Source organism: Cydia pomonella, chromosome 24, assembly GCF_033807575.1.
Source record: "Cydia pomonella isolate Wapato2018A chromosome 24, ilCydPomo1, whole genome shotgun sequence".
NCBI classification, from domain to species: domain Eukaryota; kingdom Metazoa; phylum Arthropoda; class Insecta; order Lepidoptera; family Tortricidae; genus Cydia; species Cydia pomonella.
In genome coordinates, this window is record NC_084726.1 from 4,274,393 (window position 1) to 4,296,848 (window position 22,456).

Genomic DNA, 22,456 nt, shown 5'->3' on the forward strand with positions numbered 1-22,456 from the left:
AGAAAAGATTTATGAATTCCTGCCACCCGTCTATTTTCAAAATTTACTAAATCTCGTTCCACTTTCAAGTCGTCACGGATTGTAGACTCGCTACCCAAGTATTGTCCAAACTTGTTAAGAGGCATTGTGAAAGTGAACGATGGGGGAGGCCTCATCGGTATTTATAACAAGGTAGCAAGGGGGGAGAGGCTTAGTTACAAAACATGTCTGTTTTATTAGATAACAGCTCAGAACAGGTTTAAAAACAGCTAACAGAAGAGGGTCTGTTTTCTTACTTTAAAATTATACCGCTCTCAGTCAGTTCCTCAACGATTGCATTGATCTCGTTCGAATGAGAGGTGTTGCCAGCATTCTGTGATGCTATCAAAAGCTGTAAACGGCTCACCAGTTCGTTGGGATCATCCCAATAGATATAATCAGTTTTAGGATAAAAAGTTTTAGTTGTTAATACATCTCTTCTACCAGAGTTCAAACATCCACCTTCTTTATGTTTCTTTGATTCTTGTGGTTGTTTAATGTAACATTGATATTTTACACTTCTATCTCCACTCAATTGGCCGTTTGGCGAGAATCCTCTACGATGAGCGTTTGTAATGTCTAAAATATTATTGTAATCCTCTACATCTTTTCTCAAAACTATATTCTTGTTTGGTATTCTTTTAAAGATAAGTTCCAACAGTCCAGGAGTTAGGTTGAATCGTGAATCTTTAATATGTAACACGTCATCAATGATTTTAACCCGACTATTACCAATATGCATTTTATTATCCTTGAGATAAACACCAAATGGTATTTTTGATGTTTTTAAAAGATGTTTCATATATTTATTTTGTAGATCATCAATACTACTATTACCACTACCACCACCTTCATCAAATTCAAGAGCCGACTTCATATCTTCAGCATCGCTAAACTCTTCATCTCCCTCTGTTTTTCTTTCATCATCATCATCATCATTATCAGCATCATCATTAGAATCATCTTCATCATCATCATCATCATCAGCAGCATCATCAAACTGTTGTGTTTTTGTAAAAAGATTATTACTCCACTTAATCAGTTTACTATTGGGTTCTTCGGTTTTAATCAGATATTTCCTTTTACGTGAATGTTTTGACAATGGTGTGGAGGTCTTTATCAAAGGGAGCTGGGGGTTATTCATTACTGCTGGTTTAGCATTGTCATCATTATTATTATTACCTTTAGATTCTAAAGCTTTAGTCATTAAAACATTGAGCGGTTTTGTAATTGGTTCAAAGGTTTGAGCTAGCGAAGTGTCAAGCAAAGTTTTATCTGCTCGCAACGCTTTTACTTTTCTCTTTACACTCTCAATGGAATCTACGAGTTTCCGTTTCAACTTTTTATTACCAAACATATTTTATTTTATAGTGTATGTGCTGATGCTGCTTTTGCTGCTGCTGCTGCTTTTGGTACGGCCGATGCTAATATGTTGATAGGATATAAATTAAACGACGTTGTTCTTCAGTAGCTGACAACATAAAACTGATAATAAACCGGAGATGACACTAAATTTTATACAATAATGAAAACGTCAAATCCTTTACGATATCGACCCTTATTAATGTCTCTCTCCTTGTCGATTGTTAAAAAAGTATACTTTTTCTGCCAACACTCGCGACAAATTTCCTTAAACTTTTCCCAACCCATATCGGTGTTCACGTGATCGTCATAGGCATGTTTTAAATTCAACTCGTCCTGTTTGAATAGCAATATAAGATTGGCATTATCACGTACCAACTGTTTAGGTATCCTACTATATGTCTGGCATAAGTAGAAACAATCTAACCAACGATGACGTCCCATTGCAAAGTACTGACGAATGGCATCTTGATCTTCCAAAGCCACATCGTCAAATACAATGACGCTGTCCTCCGCAGCTTCCTCCGGTGGGACGACTTGACTCTTATCATTGTACGTGTGAAACGGTATGTCACCCGCTTGCTCTAAAACGTCACTCAGAAACTTGTATTTAGGTTGATTCAATGATTTCGAATAAAGATAAACATTATGAAACTTTACACCGTTCGGATGTAAGAGCAGAGACAACAGAACATTTGTCTTGCCACAGTTGGAAGGTCCACAGATGAGACATCTAATGTTATTCGCCAGCAACGAGCCATGTTTAAGGGAGCGATGAGTCATTGCTGGTTTCACATTATCATCTAGCACAACACTCCAATCTTTAATAGCCAGTGACGTGTTTTGTTTTTTAAGCTTCATTTCACTGTGATGTATCAAATCGTTAGGACATGTATTTTATACTCACACATACACACATACATGATCAAATTTCAAAGGTTTAAATATTATATAGATATATAGGCATACTTTATACTCACGTACACAGTCAAGTATAGATACTTGAGATGATAACACACATTGGCGGGGTTAGTGTTAAGCATAATCCCAAACGACCTAGACGACTGCGATCTCATAGTAGCGGTGGGGGTATTATAAATAATTTAATTAATAATCTACCATTCGAAGCGCACATACCCGGTTACAATTATTGCGGTCCCGGTACTAGATTGAAGGAGAGATTGGCTCGCAACGATCCCGGTGTGAATCCGCTTGACGAAGCTTGTAAATTACACGATATTGCCTACTCACGTGATAAAACATTGGAGGGACGTCATCAAGCAGATTTGCGATTGGCCAAAGCTGCTGAAAATCGTTGGCGTGGTAACAATTCAATTGGTGAACGTATTGCCGCGTTAGCGGTAGATAAGATTATGAAATATAAAGTTAAACACGGTATGGGTATGATTCCCATATCAAAAGTCATTAAAGCAAGTCGTGATGCTGTAAAAAAACACATTGCGAAAAAGAAGGATACAACTACTAATACACTACTAAAAGTGGGTGTAAAAGCTGCGAAACATTTTGTTAAAGGGAAAATTGTTAAGGGACAACAGAAACAGCGAGTCATTCCAATACCTAAGAGAGGCGGTTTCCTACCAGCTTTGATACCGCTACTGGGTGCTTTAGCAGCCACGGGAACTTTGGCCGGCGGTGTTACCACTGCTGCTAAAAATATTTATGAAATGGTCAGGAATAGAAATAATAATAATAACAATGAAAGCAAGATTGTCGGTAGAGGTTTATATTTAGCACCTTATAAACGTGGAATGGGACTCTACATTACACCGGCTAATGAAGCAGCAGCAGCAGCAGCAGCAGCAACAGTAACGGCAACTGCAAAAGTGGCGAAAAAAAAAAAAACAAGAAATTAGATTTACCTCCGATTGGTCAAGCTCTCACCGATGTGGACATTGTGAGATTTGCACGTAGAGAGAAAATCCCCTACTTTAGGGGTGTTTTCATGCGAGATAATCTCCCAAAGAAACCTCACTATTATGAAACTGGTATTATCAATTTAGACTCTCAGCAGGGTGAAGGTACACATTGGTGTGCCTATGCGAAAAAGGGTAATTATTGTCTATATTTTGATAGCTTTGGTGATTTGAGACCACCTCGAGAGTTTATTGATTATATAAATGATTCCGCTAGTACCAAACAACAGCGCAACATGCGAGTAGAGTATAATTACAATCGATTACAGAAATTTAATACTGTAAATTGTGGACACTTATGTTTGGCCTTCCTGTGTACCAATGCTAAGCGTTTGTTTTAAATAAATATAATGAGCATTACATGCGTAGTTTCATTCTTACATTAATCGTCTACCCGTCAGTATCATGTCTATGACATCATTCACAATAAGTCTGAGCGGTAACGAGCCTGTGTTGAATGTAGACTTTCAACCGGCTCTAGAATTGGACAATGATGGTTTTTACGAGTGTGCTCTCGTGTACTTTAAGACTTTCAACACTATTCCTAATGTTGATAAGAGCAATAATATGTTTCACTATGGGGATGATGTAATCGCAATTCCTGAAGGTTCATACGAGCTCTCCAGTATAATACACCTCTTGAACGAGGAAATGACAAAGAGGGCTAAAGGTGATGGTGAAAAATTGGTGGATATCTTTGTAAATAACAATACCTCCAAGTGTATGATATTCTCGCCAAAGTATGATATTCGCTTTGACAAACCAAACAGCATAGGGTCATTGTTTGGTTATTCAGCGAAAAAGCTTAAAGCAAAAACATCACATTGGTCGGATAAAACAATTAACATAATCATTACAAACACTATAAGAATAGAGTGCAATATTGTGGAGGGCTCATTCGTAAACAACAAGCCGTCACATGTTTTACACGAGTTTTCACCTGACGTCCCGCCCGGCTACCAAATTATTGAACAACCTACCAATATTATATATCTACCCGTCAAGAAGAGTAACAATCGCATACAAAACATTGAATTGCGCATTGTAAACGAGCACGGTAATACGGTAAATTTCCGAGGTGAAAGCATTGCACTTCGTTTGCATATTCGTAAAAAGTAAAAAAAAAATGATTATACATAACAATAAAAGCCTTGGTAACAACACCTTCACAACTAGTCGAGATCTTGCTCTCGTCGAGAGAACTACTACAACTCGTCGTATTAACGAGAGACAGCGGCAGTCACTACAAAAACAACAACAACCAAGGAAATTGACTAGAGAAAACAGTACATTTTTACAGAGTATCGGTTTCAAAGTATGTCCTCGTCATCTATCTTAAACATTGGTGAGAAGGTGTTATTCGATGACAGTATAGAAAGTATAGAATTTCACCCATACACTCCGTATAATGACTCTTTCAAAAACAACGATAACATCCACATATGTATCAACCGTCAAGATCTAATTCTACTACCGAGTCAAAGTCAAATATTAGTGGAAGGCACTGTGGAGAAAGGCTGTCTACTGGTCAACAATGGTGCTGCTTTTTTATTTCAAGACATTCGTTATGAATTGAACGGTGTGGAGATTGATCGAGCGAGAAACTGCGGCATCACATCCACCATTAAGGGACTAATCTCATACACCAAGGAAATGGACCATAGTCTTCAGACAGCGGGGTGGGAAGTTGGTGCTAAAAAGATACATGACAAGTTTACATTAACCATACCACTATCTCATTTCTTGGGTTTCGCCGAGGATTACAAGAAGGTAATAATGAATGGGAAACACGAGTTGATATTAAATCGCGCCAGTATAGATGTAAACTGTTTAGATTTAGCACCCGTTGATCCGAATACGGTACCAAAACCGCCGACTCCAAATGGTGAGATTGAAATCACTCGTGTCACATGGAGGATGCCAGTCATAAAAGTATCTGATAAGGAGAAACTGCGCTTAATGTCGTATGTTGAGGGCAGCATACCAGTTCAGATAGCGTTCCGCACGTGGGAACTGTATGAATATCCCATACTACCTTCCTCAGAACGTCATATTTGGTGCATCAAGACTAGTACTCAGCTGGAGAAACCTCGCTATCTCATTGTTGGTTTCCAAACGGCACGCAGGAACGACAAGACCAAAGATATGAGTATATTCGACCATTGTAATCTTACCAATTGCAGGGTGTATTTGAACGCACAGTATTATCCATACGATCCTTTTTCGGCTGAATTTAAAACAAACAACTATGCGCTCTTATATGACGCATTTACCAATTTCCAACGATCGTACTACAGCCGTGATCATACCAGCCCTCAAGTAAATTATGCTCATTACAAGACACACTCTCCATTAATAGTCATTGACACGTCCAGACAGTGTGACAGCTTCAACTCGGGAGCTGGTGCTATTGATATTAAATTGGAAATGGAGTTTAAAGAGAATGTACCTGCCAACACCACGGCATACTGTCTCATTATCAATGATTCACTGTTTGAGTACAACGCTCTCACCAGTGCCACACGTAAAATCATTCAGTAGAGCATTGACCACCCTCAATTGTAAACGTGTCTTGGAACTTTGAAAATACGTTTAAAAAATGAATTATTCAAACATTTTTTTACCTTCTTACACACCGTCGATTGATTGTTCCGGTGCTGGTGATGGTTGCTGTGAGCTGAGCAAGAGTGTCTACAATCTCAAACGCTGTCCTGCTGGTGCAAGTGCTCCGATTGCAAATATCCATGTATACTTGAAGTTGCAGTTTATTCAAGCTAAAATCAGATTACATACCTGTGTCAGTTTTAATGGCCATTATGAACTCACCTGTGAAGAATGGAATGCAATGTTTGCGGAAAAAGTTGACGTCATTGGAAACTTCTTTCATAGCCCAATGTGTGTTTCACCAGAGCTGATTCAGTGCGATCGTCTTCGGATGTGTATCTCTCCTGTACCGTTACTTTTACTCAGCTGTGACAATGAACCGGTGATGAACACACACCCCTTGGTGATAAACCACATGGAATGGAGTCATATCGAATGTGTTATGGAGTGTATTAACGCACGTATCGGATACTTGAACAAAATAAAGTCTACCTACGAAAACCGTCTCAACTTCTTCAAGAAACATTTCAAGATATATCACCCCGCTAATGTTCAACATGCACGCAATATTATAGGTAGTTTGTGCAATGTAAACGATATTGTCGACTCTGAAATCAAGTGTTATGCCACCGATATTTTGTGTAATACCTATATTTTCAATTGAAACGGTTAAAGTTTCATGAAAATAAAAATAAAAAACAATAACTAACCTATTTATTATTTATTTTAACATAGAACCCTTATCTTTCTTCCTCCCCTACACCAATGCAATTGTAGGCTGTACAGTAATAACGCGCAGTAATAATTGAATATTACGTCTTTTTTTTCTACTCACAAAGTGGGTTCACCAGAGTATACTTGAAGATATGTAATCATTCACTTGTGTTTGGTCGACGGGAAATCCCCGTTTTCTCTAACCATTCTCAGTCAAGCCCGATGATGCAATAATGAGTCACTCTGTGTCGACACGTGCAAATCATGTGTGGGCGTCGCATGGCGCGTCGCCGGCCAGGCTCCCCTTCCCCGCTTCGCCGCGCACCGCAGACGTCAGCGCATGGCATGATGCAACTCACTTAGTTGCCCGCAGCCCGCCTCACGGCACGACCGTACCGTTGTCTGAGCGAGTGAATTGAAGCATCACCATGGCGTTGTTACATCATTGCAACTTTTGTAACGAAGATGTATTATCAAACTGTTTGATATCTCATTCGGAAAGTGACCGCCACATCCTGCTTTGTGCACAAGAAAAGTCTGCCGACGGTGCTGTTTACATTGTTGACAGTGCCTTCAAGTGCAGAATAATTACATACCGGATTAATGGGAGTGCAGACATTTTGGATCCTAAAATGTATTTGTTGAATATTGGAGAAACGCTTGAAAAGCTGATTACCATTGAACTAAAAACACATAAACATGTAAAAATAAATGTTGAACTCTTTGGTACTTTTGTGAAAACCAATGCTGAAGGTGAAGTGATACGTGATCTAAAGTCATTCAACACAAAAAACGTGGCTCTGCATAAAGACTGTATGGATTTTCCATCGTATTTTGAACAAATATCCTTGTGTATTTCCAAAAAATGTGAAGATTTCGACGAAAGGGACAGCGGTTGGGGTCTCGAGAAGATTGAGTTTCTCAACGTCAACGTTAACAAATATCAACCACTCAAAGGATCTACATATATACCACTGCCACCCGAGGTGCAATCGAAGAATGCATGTGTTAACGTGAAAAATCGTGATAACAAGTGTTTTTATTGGGCCATCATTAGTGCTCTCTATCCAGTTGATAAAAACAGTGATCGTCCCTCATCGTACCCACATTATACAGACATTTTTAACGTGACAGGTATAAAAGATCCGGTTTGTCTCTCGGACATTAAAAAGTTTGAAAAATTAAATAAAATCAGTGTTAATGTATATGGTATTGATACAGATAAGAAAAGGGATGACAGGGGTCTGACTATTGTACCTCTACGTATTTCGAAAATGTCTTGCGAAAATCATGTAAATTTGTTATATTTTGAGAGAGGTGATGTTTCACATTATTGTTGGATTAAAAATTTGTCTCGTTTAGTGAGTTCGCAAATTAGTAAGCATGGAAAAACAACATGGATATGTGATGGGTGTTTACACCCCTTTGCAAATAAAAATAAACTAGATCGACACCGAGCAATTGGTTGTGGGGAGACACTTGTAGAGCTACCTAAGCCTAATAATAAATACTTACGTTTCAAAAATTATAAAAATAAAATGAAAGTGCCATTTGTAATTTATGGTGACTTTGAATCGATTTTAGTTCCGTTAGATAATGAAAAGTCTACTACTACAAGTGCTACTTGTAACACCCATAAACATGTGCCATGTAGTTTTTCCTATTATATTCATTGTGAATATGACAATAATTTATCCAAATTTGTTATCTATCGCGGTGAAGATTGTGTGGAGAAATTTATACAGAGCATTCGTGAAGACGCTGATAGAATCATAAAAATCTTGCAAAAAGTCGTACCACCAAAAAAAAATTACAGCGACAGCACCGGTGCTAACACATCCTCCAATATATGTCATATTTGCAAGAAAAAAATTGGAGATGATGAAGCTTATGTAATTGATCATTGTCATTTAACGGGTAATATTAGAGGCAAAACACACAATTCATGTAATTTGAATTACCAATTACCAAAGTTTATACCAGTCGTCTTTCACAATTTGAGCGGTTACGATTGTCATCTATTCATTAAGGAATTAGCCAAGATTAAGGGAAAGTTAACCTGCATTCCCATTAACAAGGAAAAATATATTTCATTCGATTTAAGGATTGACGAATACAGTCTAAGGTTTGTCGACTCGTATAAATTCATGTCAAGTAGCTTGGATAAACTAGTTTCAAACCTTTCACAGGACCAATTCAAAATACTACCAAATTTCTTACCACCATCCGATAATTGTTACGAACGTGAGAAATATATGAAGTTACATACGCGTAAGGGAGTTTTCCCTTACGAGTATGTAAGTGACTGGAGGCGGCTTGAGGAAACTGCGCTACCCCCTCAGGCCGCCTTCTATAGCAGCCTCACGGACTTAAATATTTCCGATGAGGATTACCAACATGCAAAAGATGTTTGGGATGCGTTCAATATTACAACTCTGGGTGAATACTGTGACTTATATTTAAAGACAGACGTTCTATTATTGGCTGAAGTGTTTGAAAACTTTAGACAAGTGTGTATAGGTGCGTATGAATTAGATCCGTGTCAATATGTCACTGCACCCGGTTTGAGTTGGGACGCCATGTTGAAACATACCGAAGTATGCCTAGAATTGTTTACGGACTATGAAATGATTCAATTTATAAAGAAAGGTATAAGAGGTGGTGTCTGTCAAGCGTCAAACCGCTATGCTAAGGCCAATAATATATTCATGCATGATTATGACGTGAATCAGGACAGCAGTTTTATCATCTATTTGGATATAAATAATCTTTACGGTGATGCCATGCGACGCCCGCTTCCAATCGATAACTTTAGGTGGATGAGTGAAGACGAGGTTAAACTGTTTGATATATCAACACAACGGATAGACTCTGATGTTGGATATATATTGGAAGTAGATTTGGAGTATCCACATAGCTTACATGACTTGCATAATGATTACCCTTTCTGTGCTGAAACCAAACTACCAATTGAGGGTAAAATTAAAAAGTTATTGCTAACATTCGATAACAAAACCAATTATGTTGTGCACTATGCTAACCTCAAACTATATATTGAAAAAGGGTTAATTTGTAAGAAAATTCATAGAATTCTCACTTTCAATCAATCATCTTGGCTAAAATCATATATTGACTTAAATTCGCAAATGAGAGTCCAAGCTAAAAACAGTTTTGAAAAAGATTTCTTTAAACTCATGAATAACTCCATATTCGGGAAAACTATTGAAAATGTCGAGAAAAGGGTTGATGTCAAGTTGTGTAAACAGTGGGATACTTTGCACAGCGAACATAAGCAACGAACAAAACCTACATATGGTCTCGATCGTTACATTTCCAGACCAAATTTCCACAGTGCCTCTATTTTCTCTGAAGAACTGGTAGCTGTGCAAATGAACAAAACCATAATTGTATACGACAAACCTATTTATGTAGGTTTTAGTGTATTAGATTTGAGTAAACAAATCATGTACAACTTCCACTATGATTACATGTTAAATAAATACGGTGATAATGTAAGCCTTTTATACACGGACACCGACTCTTTTGTTTATCATATCAAAACAGATAACTTTTACGAAGACATTAAACCTGACTTGCAAAGCAGATTTGACACTTCAGATTTGCCTCAAAACAACGTATATAATTTACCACAAGTCAATAAAAAGGTTGTGGGCATGATGAAGGACGAAAACAATGGAAGAATAATACGAGAATTTGTTGGGTTAAGGGCAAAAATGTATGCGTATATATTAGACTCGGATGACAATAACGAAATTAAATGTATAAAAAAAAACAAAGGTGTTAACGCCGCTGCTGTACGTAGGTTAAATTTTAATAAATACTATACCTGTTTAGACTTGAGTAAAACTCTCTATGATAACATGTATAATTTGATTAGTGATAAGCACAATATGTACACTCAAATTAGAAGAAAGAAAATTCTCTGTGGTAAAGATGAAAAGAGATTCATTTTGAACAATGGTAATAAAACCCTTGCATGGGGACATTGTAAAATAGCTAAATTATTGGTAAATAAATAATTACTCATTCACTTTTAAACTTTTTTTTTTATTTCAGTATACCTATCTATCTACACACCTGCGCATACATGATCATTTCTCCACATTATTGTTCAACGAGCTATAGGAAATTTCCCATTCCCAATTCAAAAAGCAGTGTATAGGTTTTTAAAGTGTTGGCAATGCGCGTGTAACAATTCTAAAGGTGCAGGCATCCATAGGCTACGGTGACAGTTTATCATCAGGCGGACAGTATTTGCCACCGACGTGGTATAAATAAGTTCACCAGTACCAGGAATCGGAATTAGGTCAGCTAAAAAAATACCTATTACATAATATAGAGTGGTTACAACCGGATATAAAAATGTATTTTTCTTGAATACCTGGATATTCGATATTTATTTATTATTCACATACAGATATACTCGACTTTGCTAGTTAACGACATACTTAGGTTTAGAAACTCCCTTTTCTAAAAAGTGTGATGTAAATGTTACCAGATGTAACTAGAAATAGTTACAACTTTTAGATTAACATGAAACATCCCGTAATGTAAGTAAAAACATGTATGTTTAACATTACGACTAGTACCTGGATAAATATCGAATACCCAGGTATTCAAGAAAATATACATTTTTCTATCCGGTTTTAACCACTCTATATTATGTGCTCTTGCAAATATGCCCGTATGCATATTTTAAAACAAACTTATTGGGCAGTTGGAAAAGTACAAAGTCCATATATTTGTTGACCACAAGCTCCAAAACCAACCGCACCTGGAGCAAGCCGATGCCATCGACCTGGACCTTGACGCGTACACGTGCTCTGTGGCGTCAGATACATACAAAGTAGCGCCAATATATAAACATATAAATATATATATGCATATTTTAAATCTAACTTATTCTCTCTCTTATCTCGATCGACCTCGACGCCCACGTAGGAATTTGCAGGTGGCCGTCGGCGCCACGGTGGCGGCTGATGCAACACGTCGGGAGATAAATACCTAAATTGAGCCAGTAACGAGAAATTAGGACCAGTTTCACCGTGACGGGGTGGCCTAGGGGTTCATGACGTTAACTGGCTAAAGACGCCCCGGTCAGCTAAAGACGCTGGTTCGAATCCGACCTTCGCCACTGGAGGCCACCTCGTCACTTTTTGTTTGTCGTACACGTACAAAGTGGTGCCATCTATTTTAGCGAAGTTTTCCCTCGGGAGATAAATACCTTAAACATAGAAAGTAGCGCCAACTGGCGAGGATATATGCACAACTACCAAGGGGCGCAGGGCCAGGGGCAGCGGCGGGGAGGGGGCGGGGGAGGGCGGGGAGGCGGCGGGAAGGGGGGGGGGGGGCTAGTGGCGCCATCTAACGGATCTTTGCCGAACTACCAAGTGGCGCAGGCCAGGGGCAGCGGCGGGGAGGGGGGCGGGGGGGGGGAGGGCGGGGAGGCGGCGGCGGGGAAGGTGGGGGAGGGGGGAGGGGGGTTGAGGGGAGAGGGGGGAGGGGGGAGGGGGGTTGAGGGGTGGGGGGAGGGGGAGAGGGGGGAGGGGGGTTGAGGGGGGGGGGGTGTGAGGGGGGGTGAGGGGGGGTGTGAGGAGGGGTGTGAGGGGGGGTGAGGGGGGGTGAGGGGGGGAGGGGGAGATAAATACCTAAAGTGAGCTGGAATCGGCATATCCTCCCTACTCCCAACGTAGATGGCGCTGTACGGATCTGTACATGGCGCTACTAGCCTGTTAAGGACTAGTCCAGTTGCTTGCTTTTGATGTGTTTACTACTATTTGTGACAGGGGCCGGCAAACGTCCTACTTTGTCGCTTGCCATAAGGACGAGATTTGCATGTATCTTTATACGAATAACCTGTCAAGGCGTCCTTATATAACGGTTTGGAAATTTAACCGGTTTCCGAGCCTTGCTCCTCGCTTCACTTGATAAAAATATAATTCAAATAAAATAAAAAAATACTTGGTTGTATTTTGCTCTAAAGTTCAATCTCTTAAGAATCAGATTAGGTATTTAGACTTTCTTACCTCAAAACTCTACATCGTAGACACTCCAACCTAGTGATCAATATTTCACTCCTCAACCTACATTCTTAAGTGAAAATTTGAGCATAAATAGCCATTTTATGCTCGACATTTAGCAGTTCTCGCCACGCTCGGCCTCTAAAACTGCCTCTGATAAAATGAGTTATTTTTTCCATTGTAAACATATTTGTAAAAACATCTTACCTCAAAACTCTGCACCGTGCACTCCAACCTAGTGATCAATGTTTCTCTCCGCAACCTGTATTCCTCATACATCTCCGAGAAGGCTGTCTCGAGTGCCTTCCAGTCTTTTTCGGTCATGGCTTTGTTGTATAATGGCTTCCCTACTAACTGTTGACCTGTGGACACAAAAAAAGATGATTATGAACCATCTTATATAGAGATGCAACGTATATTCGGCCACTATTCGGTATCCGGCCTATTCGGTCATAATTTCTCTATTCGGCCGAATACCGAATAGTAGCATAGTATTCGGCTGGATAACGAATAGTACGTTAACACGCAGATAACGGTAATCGAGGGGTAAAAAAGTAACAAATTACAAGTAATCAATTATTAAGATCAGTATAATCTTTCAGACTACCTTTTTATTCATAGATAGTACGAAACATGAGAAGAATAAATTTTTTACACACACGATGAAACTAACGCACCGCAATGTCAACAATGCGTGCAGAATAAGCGCCATTTCTATCAAAGACTGCCTACAGCAAGACACAAGTTGCAACTTGCACAGTGCACACACGCGCGCGTTCGAATTCGAATATACTTCATTTTAGGGACAACTTCTAACCGAATATTCGGCTATTCGGCCAATGACTTCGCCGGATATTCGTTATTCGGTATTCCGCCAAGCCACTATTCGTTGCATCTCTAATCTTATACTACCTAGTCCTGCAATAGCAACATGGTTCCATTTTTATCACTAGTCACTATGCCCGTCACTTTCGCGCTTACATACTTGTTAGAACGTGACAGGCATGGTGACAAACGTTAAAAAGCCGACCATCTTAGCCCAACTGCGGCGGTATCATGGTCGCATTTTTATCACTTGTCATGTCATGCGTCACTTTCGCACTTACCTATTTGTTAGAACGTGACAGACATGATGACAGATGATAAAAAAGCGACCATCTTAGCCCGGCTGTTGTGATACTTGTGATATCCAAAACTCAAAAACAAATATTAGTGATACACACAGAAATAAATGCCGCACTGGGATTCGAACCTGGGACCTAAGCTTCGTAGGCAGGGCCTTCGCGATAAACTCAAAAACTACTGAACGGATTTTCATTCAGTTTCACCTATCAAGTGATTCTTGAGGAAGATTTAGGTGTGTTATTTGTACTGAGAATGTTCTAGTGTAACTGCTATACGATAAATAAGATGAATTGTATGTAATCCGGGCGAAGCTGGGGTAGATCGCTAGTTAATATAATAATAAATAATAGGGCAAACCTTGGCTATTTGGTGATAAGGTAGAAGTACTAGTGCTCGACGCTGCACTAGTACTCGACATGGGCGCTTTATGTCAAAGTGACAAGGATTAAGTTCGAATACAGAAAAATCTTCGTTGTTCAAATTTAACCTCTATTTCCATGAAATAAAGTGCCCATGTCGATGACTAGTGCAGCGTCGAGCACTAGTACTTCTACCTTACATAGTTATTCGGTGATAGTCAGTTTTATAGTCTTTAGCCAAGTTACCTGGTAATTTTATGACTTGGAACCATATTACACCACATTAGCCACATTCGTGCTATTTCTTAGACATCGTTTTAGCAATAAAATTACAGGGCAACTCGGCTAAAAGACAATAAAACTTAGTCAGTTTATTCAGTGGCTTGGTTATTCAGTGATAGTTCACTGAATAACCAAGTATCACCGAATAGCCCAGGTTTGCCCTACCTTCCTTCTGTATGGTGTTCTTAAGTTTCAACTTCAGTTTGGAGGACAGCATTTCGGCAGTAATGTTGGGCGGTGGTTTGTTGAACTTTAGCGCTATGCGAATCTCCTTCAGCTCCTTGTGGGAGATTCTTGCAGAAAAGTTAACATTACTAAAGGCTTTTACCTTCTTTCTGTATGGTGTCCTTAAGTTTCGACTCCAACTTCGAGAACAGCATCTCAGCTGTGATGTTGGGCGGTGGTTTGTTGAACTTTAGCGCTATCAGTATCTCCTTCAGATCCTTGGCAGTGGGAGATTCTTGCTGAAATTAATTAAAAGAATAAGTATATCCCAATTAATACACCTATTGCCTTAGTGTATGTATATGATCAATAATTATTAAAGATCAAGATGTTTAAAACCAGTCTGGAAGATTTATAATATTAATTATACAAAGTGAATTTTTTAATTGTGGCACTGAGTGAGGACAGCTTAGCATAGCGCTAACCAGATCCCGCTAAGCAAAAATGGTCTTAGGAAACCATCCCTATCTTTTGAATTAAATTAAATTAACGTTTATTTGAAGCTCGTGGCTCATAAACTTTTATTTATGTACAATAACACTTAAAAACTATGTTAATAACAAAAAATATCTTAACTAAAATCACATTAAGGATGATTAGCATTTATAGGTTTTGGAAAAAAAATACAGTCAGCGTCAGACTTGTAAATTTTGTCAAAATGTTTTTTGTTGCCAATAAATTCCATTTCAGAACAGAACAGATAGAGCTGGATGAAGGAAATGTATAAAAAGTAATCAGATTTTTCCAATATCACTATTATCGGGCAAACTATGCATTACCAACACAGGCGGTGCATCACTTAAATAATTTTTATATACCAACACTGCGCATCCTCGGAAGCCACCCACCCAACCCAACATTTTCTTAGAGTAAAAAAATGTATAATGTGCAAAGAAAGTAGCATTATTATTTTGCCTGTAGTGACACCTTTTTAAGAGCAATTCCTAGCTGAGCAACTTTTCAAATCTCGAATTTTTGAAGCTATGTTTCTGTCGCGCTGCGGTGGGCGGGAGCGGGAGCTATCTAAGTGTGAGTGCGCGCACACAGATGCGAGACGCGAGCGCCCGCTCATTGCGCGCCGTTCCGTTGACATTGCCGGCGAGCCGGCCGGAATTCATCCTGCGCTGCCCGACACAAGTTGTGTTTGATGTTATCACATAATATTGTTTTTAATTATTATTTTAACGACCAGTTTGGCCTAGTGGGTAGTGACCCTGCCTACGAAGCTGATGGTCCCGGGTTCAAATCCTGGTAAGGGCATATATTCGTGTGATGAGCATGGATATTTGTTCCCGAGTCATGGGTGTTTTCTGTGTATTTAAGTATTTATAAATATTTATATATTATATATATCGTTGTCTAAGTACCCTCAACACAAGTCTTATTGAGCTTACTGTGGTACTTGTCAATTTGAGTAATAATGTCCTATAATATTTATTTATATTGATTATTTATTTATTATATTATACTGTATCTAGTAATTAATTCAGATAAAGACTACAAAAAAGAATGAGGTCCTTGCTTCGGTCGTCGTACCTATCCGTGACAATAAGTTGGGTGTGATCATAGTGTGTTGTGAAATTTTGTAAGTAGGTATGGTTAACCTACAATCTAAATAGTAGTAGTAGTACGATGGGGCTAAACTTGTGCCGTCTTATTGAAGAACGTATCGCAATGACAATCTGGGTAAGGTATGTTGGAATACTTGGAATAGTGCCGGTCAATTTTGGGACCAATTGAGAGAACTCGCGATTTTTTTTTTCTAGAACGTGTCAGATTCTTGAAGTACGGAGCAAATCGTTAAATAATAACCGTAGATTCAGCCTGAATTTTGGTAATCTTCAATATATAAAGGTTTTAGTTTTGTACACGTGTAAAGATGAAACATACTTTTTTTAGGGTAACGAGTGTTTTGCCATCAAGGGGTAACATCGGATGGTGAATAAAAGTTGGTTTAAATGGAAAGAGAATAAGGTATCACAAAGAAATAGGTCCGGAGTTTAGCCTTCTCCTACGTATATAAATTGCAGCCAACAATACAAATTTAAAAGTTGTCAGCGAATGTTCTATTTTTCATATTTTTGTATCCGATCTTAACCCTGATACAAACATTTGGTAAAATTGTGGCTCTCAAACTTTGATACTTATGTCATAAGGCAATTTGATAAGTAAACAATGTGCTAACAATTGCGATTTTGACGGTAAAATATTGCAATTATATATATAGTTGATATACAATCTTTTTTTGGATAAAATGTAAGGATCGTATGCAAAGAGTAAAGTAATAGAATAAAATATATAGGAAAAGAGAGCCCTCTTGAAGCATTTTAAGGAAACTAATTTCGAAGTGCTATCTCTATTTTGTATCCGAAACTAACTATATATGTGTGCGTTCACATCTACATATGCATCCGTATGTGTAGGTACTTTCGTACTACATAATATTAGGTCTACTTCGGCGGTATACATGTTAGTTTTTTGTTTGATTTCTTGTAACTTTCATAGTTGTTCTGTTTACAAGATATTAAACAAAATACTAACTTGTAAGCCACCCAAGTAGACCTAATGTTATGTAGAAAGGTTTTAAAAAGAATGGAATAAAAAATGGAATAAAGAAAACAATACAAAAGAAAACAGAAACATAAGCACAGGTAAACAACATGCGGTCTAATCGCTAAAACGCAATCTCCAGGCAACCTTTGAGCAGCGGAAATTAAAAAAATGTCATTGTCAGTAAGTAGGTGTACATACACATACATACAAAATAGACTACCTAAATATTTCCTTTTGATTTACCGTCGCGTTGGTACTGGATAATAATAAGGGTACGAAAGTGTGATCAAGAAAACAATAAATGTGATAATTAAGTAGGTAATTTGAAGAAAATTTAAAATTTGACCTACACTGCTGTTTTTTAAATGGGTAAAGATCGTATTGTTTCTTTCCCATCTTTACCTGGAAGGGTCAAAATTGGATATTGGTCTACAGCAATCCTAGGTCTGTTCTTGATTGGATTGTTTTATAAATAAACATCTAAAACGAAATTATACATTAACACAATTACAAAAACAATCACATTTTCATCACAATACACAAAATATATTACAGGGCCTGGACCCGGGTATGTCCTTAAACTACGTCAAAAAGAGAGGTATGGGCACTGTGAATGTCATCTCGCCTTGTGTGGTAGGGCACAGCACAGCGGATGTCATTCCAGATCTAGAGCAGAGCCCAACTGGGGAAGTACCTCCACCTTACAGAAAACCGCAGCCAAATAACACTAGACCCTACTCATAGTGTTATGTTCCTGCCGGTGAGTAAGGTTGCCAGAGCTCAACGAGGGGCGGGGGGTTAGGGTCGGCAACGCGCATGTAACTTCTCTGGAGTTGCAGGCGTACATAGGCTACGGATACTGCTTACCATCAGGCGGGCCGTATTCTTGTTTGCCACCGACGTAGTATAAAAAAAAGGGCGAAGATCGGATACCCGAAATTTACCTTGCTCTATGTGATTGCGCATAGCACAAGCCCGATATCCCTGAGTGGCGCTGGGACACTGGCAGTCGAGGCAATGAAATGGCATCTTACACAATGTTGCCAACATTAAAAAAGAAAGCCAAATTAGGGAGAAATGAATTTCCTACGTTCTTCACCCACATCTGGTATTACCGCAACATACCTTAATCGTTGAACCGCCGCATTTCAAAATGGCCCTTATTTTGATATCGGCTAGCCGTAATGTAAATTTGCTATCTAGTGGTTTACTTGTGACGCACAAGTGTGAGCAATGCAAGACAATCAAATTGTTAATGGGTATTTATGATGTTTTAATCAAAATAAGCAGGTTGTACCTATTATCCTACTTAGCTTTGTTTACAGGCCTTTAATAGTAAACATAACTAAACATAAGCACTACATGACCTGCAATGTAAAAAAATACAAAAAAAAAACCGGCCAAGAGCATGTCGGGCCACGCTCAGTGTAGGGTTCCGTAGTTACTCTTCCGTCACAATAAGCTAAACTGTAGCTTAAAGTATAGTAAATTGTTAACCAAGGGATGAAACGGTACCTTTCACCTGAGTTAAACAAATAGGCAAATTTGCATAATCAGTACCTAATTAAAATAAGTCTTTTTACTATGAAGGGAAAACTTTTTGCGATAACTCAAAAACAACTAAACTGATCATGTCCGCTATAGTTTTCATTTAATGTCTTTCTTAAGCTCTACTTCCACGATTTTTTTCATATTTTTTGGACCTATGGTTCAAAAGTTAGAGGGGGGGGGACACATTTTTTTTTTCTTTCGGAGCGATTATCTCCGAATATATTCACTTTATCAAAAAATGTTTCTTGAAAACCCATATTAGTTTTGAAAGACCTTTCCAACGATACCCCACACTCTAGGGTTGAAGCGAAAAAAAAATTTCACCCCCACTTTACGTGTAGGGGAGGTACCCTAAAAAAAATTAAATTTTTCGATTTTATTGTATGACTTTGTCGGCTTTATTGATTTATATATCCATGCCAAATTTCAGCTTTCTAGCACTAACGACCACGGAGCAAAGCCTCGGACAGACAGACAGACAGACAGACAGACAGACAGACAGACAGACAGACGGACATGGCGAAACTATAAGGGTTCCGTTTTATGCCATTTGGCTACGGAACCCTAAAAACGGTTTGAAGTGACAGGCCATTACGGGTACATTTTAGAATAGAATAGAATATAAATCTTTATTACGAAACCATGGTACATAATAGTTGTTACATTAAAGAGTCTGAAAACACATGGCACCCTTTTCTTAGAACTACGTGGTATTTTGGTTATATTACGGCGATCGACTGTTGGTTGTTGGTGTATTTTTTCTCATTTTAACCATTAACATGTTATGCCCATCACTATTCCTTCTGTGTACGTATATTTAGAAACTGTCTCCGCCTCTAATTCGTGCGATAAGGACAACTGCAGCTCGGACTAAAATTCACACGCAAAAAACTCAAAAATCGAGGTTTCGCTCTCGACTGTTTCCTCCTCCAAAACGCAATCAATCTTTATGAAATTTTGGAAACTGCAAGAGGAAGAAATAATCTATGCCGCTATGTTTTGATTTTTTGGATATTTTTTGTCATATTTGTATACTGTGCCTTTTTTTACAGCCAATTCAATTGAGCCGTTTTTGCGATTTTCGAGGCGCTGTATCTTTCTTCAAAATAAAATAATCCAAAAAAGCAAAACATAGCGGCACAGATATTGATGATATTGATCTTATTTGAAAAAATCACTGCTCTAGGTTGAAAATCCAGGGAGGAATCAGTCGAGAGCGTTTGTATGGAAAAATCGCAACTAGGAATTCCTCTTAATAGAGATAGCTGATCCAGCAAAGCGTTGTCTCTTTCTGATAGTGAAATCACTACCCCAGTAAATCTACTGCTCATCGGAGAGAGACAATGCTTTGCTGGATCAGCTAACTATTTTAAAAAGGTATGTACTCTATGAGCCATGATAATAAGCCAACAACCTACCATGACAATCTCCATCCCCGGTTTCTCCTTAGGCCGGTCAACCCCCACAATCCTGGCTGCCATCAGCTCTGAGATCAAGTAGTCGAGTAGTAGGATCTTGTCTTCCTTAGTCTCCAGGCGTGAGGACATGTGACCTGGATAATTATTGAATAAGTTAAAAAAGGCTATCCTGTCCACAAGTGTTACAGACATTTGGAGCTAAAGCCAACATGTAGTAGCAGTTACAGCTTTTAGGTTTTTTTACTATGTCGGTGACAAACAAATATACGGCCCGCTTTATGATAAGCAGACACCGTAGCCTATGGAGACATTGGAGACCTGCTACTCCAGACGTGTTACATGCGTGTTGCAAACCCTAACACTCCACACCCTAGTTGAGCTCTGGCAACCTTACTCACCAGCAGAAACAACACTATGAGTAGGGTCTAGTGTTATTTCTGTAAGGTATTTCCCCAGTTGGGCTCTGCTCTAGATCTGAAGTGACATCCGCTGTGCTGTGCCCTACCACACAAAGTGAGATGACATTCACAGTGCCCATACCTCTCTGGACATACCCAGGTCCAGTTTTTAGGTGCACACAGAGCATATGCTACCCTTGCCCATGTCATAAGATGCACACAGAGTAACCACTAAGATATATGCTCGAAATGGTAATAAATGGTAAAAAAACAAGCAAACGGTGCAGCAGAAACAAATTATGTGACTAAGATTAATTTTAGAGTTTAATTATTATCATTGAATGCATGTTAGTCTGTAAAATATGGATCTAAGTTGCCTGAAAATAAATCATATTTAATTATAAATGCTGGAAAAAAATGTCTTATGTTATTTTATTTAATATATCTATTTATATAATCTGCCTGACAATGATAAAGCATAGTTCATATAGAATTGGCACATAATTAGCAATGTTTAAAAAATAATAATTCCATGGCGGGAAAAAAATTGACAATTACAGTTCAATCACCAACCTTCAAAGTATTAATGGTGAAAATATTATTTTCCTAGCTTTATGCATTTTAAAGTTTTCGGCCATGAAAATTGAGAACAGGAGATTGATCATGCACAAATACTTCGAAAATTCTTATCGATCCCGGACCAAGACAGCTAAGTCGCTTAAGATGCTAAAAGCTAGTATTTGTAGGGTCATAAAACGTTACAAGGAGACTCTATCAGCCGACAGGAAAACACAAACTAATCGGAGGTCTCCCAGACCTACTACAGATAACAAGATTTTGGAAAAAAAGTCCCAAGGTCACTCAAACAAAATTCAGGACGGTCTAATTACGATTTATCCCAAAAATTCAAAGAAACTTCTAGAGAGATAAAGATGATTCACCTCAGAGGTGGCTATAAGAGCTATCGAGCAATAAAACAGCCAAATCGGACTGTTAAACAGATCCGACAAGCTAAAACACTAGCTCGACTATTGTACGACCCAGTATTGACAAAATTCGAAGGTTGCTTGTTGTTGGACGACAAGACGTATGTAAAACTCGATTTTAATCAACTACTCGGTTCGAAGTTTTATATGGCCAAGAATAGAGGTAATTTACCCGAATAATATAAGTTCGTGAAACTTGACAAGTTCGCAAAAAAACATATGATATGGCAAGGAATTTATAATTTCGGCTGTAAGAGAAAAGTTTTATAACATAGTCAACAATGAAGTCGGACCTTTATATTAAAGAGTGCTTAGAGAAATGAGTATTGGTATTTATTAGAACCCATAACGGTCCTGTGAAATGTTGGCCAGATTTAGCCAGCTGCCACTACCCAAAAAAAGTTTTGGTATGGAATGCTAATAATCAGGCCAATTACATACCCCGCGAGATGAATCCTTCGAATTGTTCCCAATTTCAATCTATCAAAAACTACTGGGCAATCATGAAAAAAAATTAAATAAGACTAGTCAAATTGTCCAGGGTATCAATTCATTGCGATCTACAAGAAATCAATACGCCAAAAATGTCGACAAAAGTGTTGTTCAGAAAATGACGGGGGTCCATTATGAAAACAGTTCGTAATTATTTACATAACAGAGTTTATTTATTTATTTATACATATTTGAAAGCTAAATACATTACTATTTAAAATTCACCATTCATAACTTTCTTATTTTATTAACTTAAAAAAATAACAATCTTCTAGTGCGTACCAATTCTATATGAACTATGCTTTATTCAATGATATAGTAATACAGATAATATTCTGGTCCTAAGCCAAATATAGACAGGTAGGCCTTTGGATACCTTGGATATTCTTGGATA

General features: G+C 38.3%; 1 protein-coding gene across 1 annotated transcript in view; it reads right to left on the minus strand.

The window, feature by feature from the left end:
- LOC133531141 (protein FAM98A-like) overlaps nt 1–22,456 on the minus strand; it is a 38,531-nt gene that overhangs the window by 13,928 nt on the left and 2,147 nt on the right. The window contains exons 3-5 of the mRNA XM_061869267.1: nt 20,187–20,320; nt 14,768–14,903; nt 12,881–13,035 (exon numbers count right to left, since the gene is read on the minus strand). Of these exons, the coding sequence (XP_061725251.1) occupies nt 12,881–13,035; nt 14,768–14,903; nt 20,187–20,320 (425 nt within the window). The remainder of the gene's footprint in view (nt 1–12,880; nt 13,036–14,767; nt 14,904–20,186; nt 20,321–22,456) is intronic.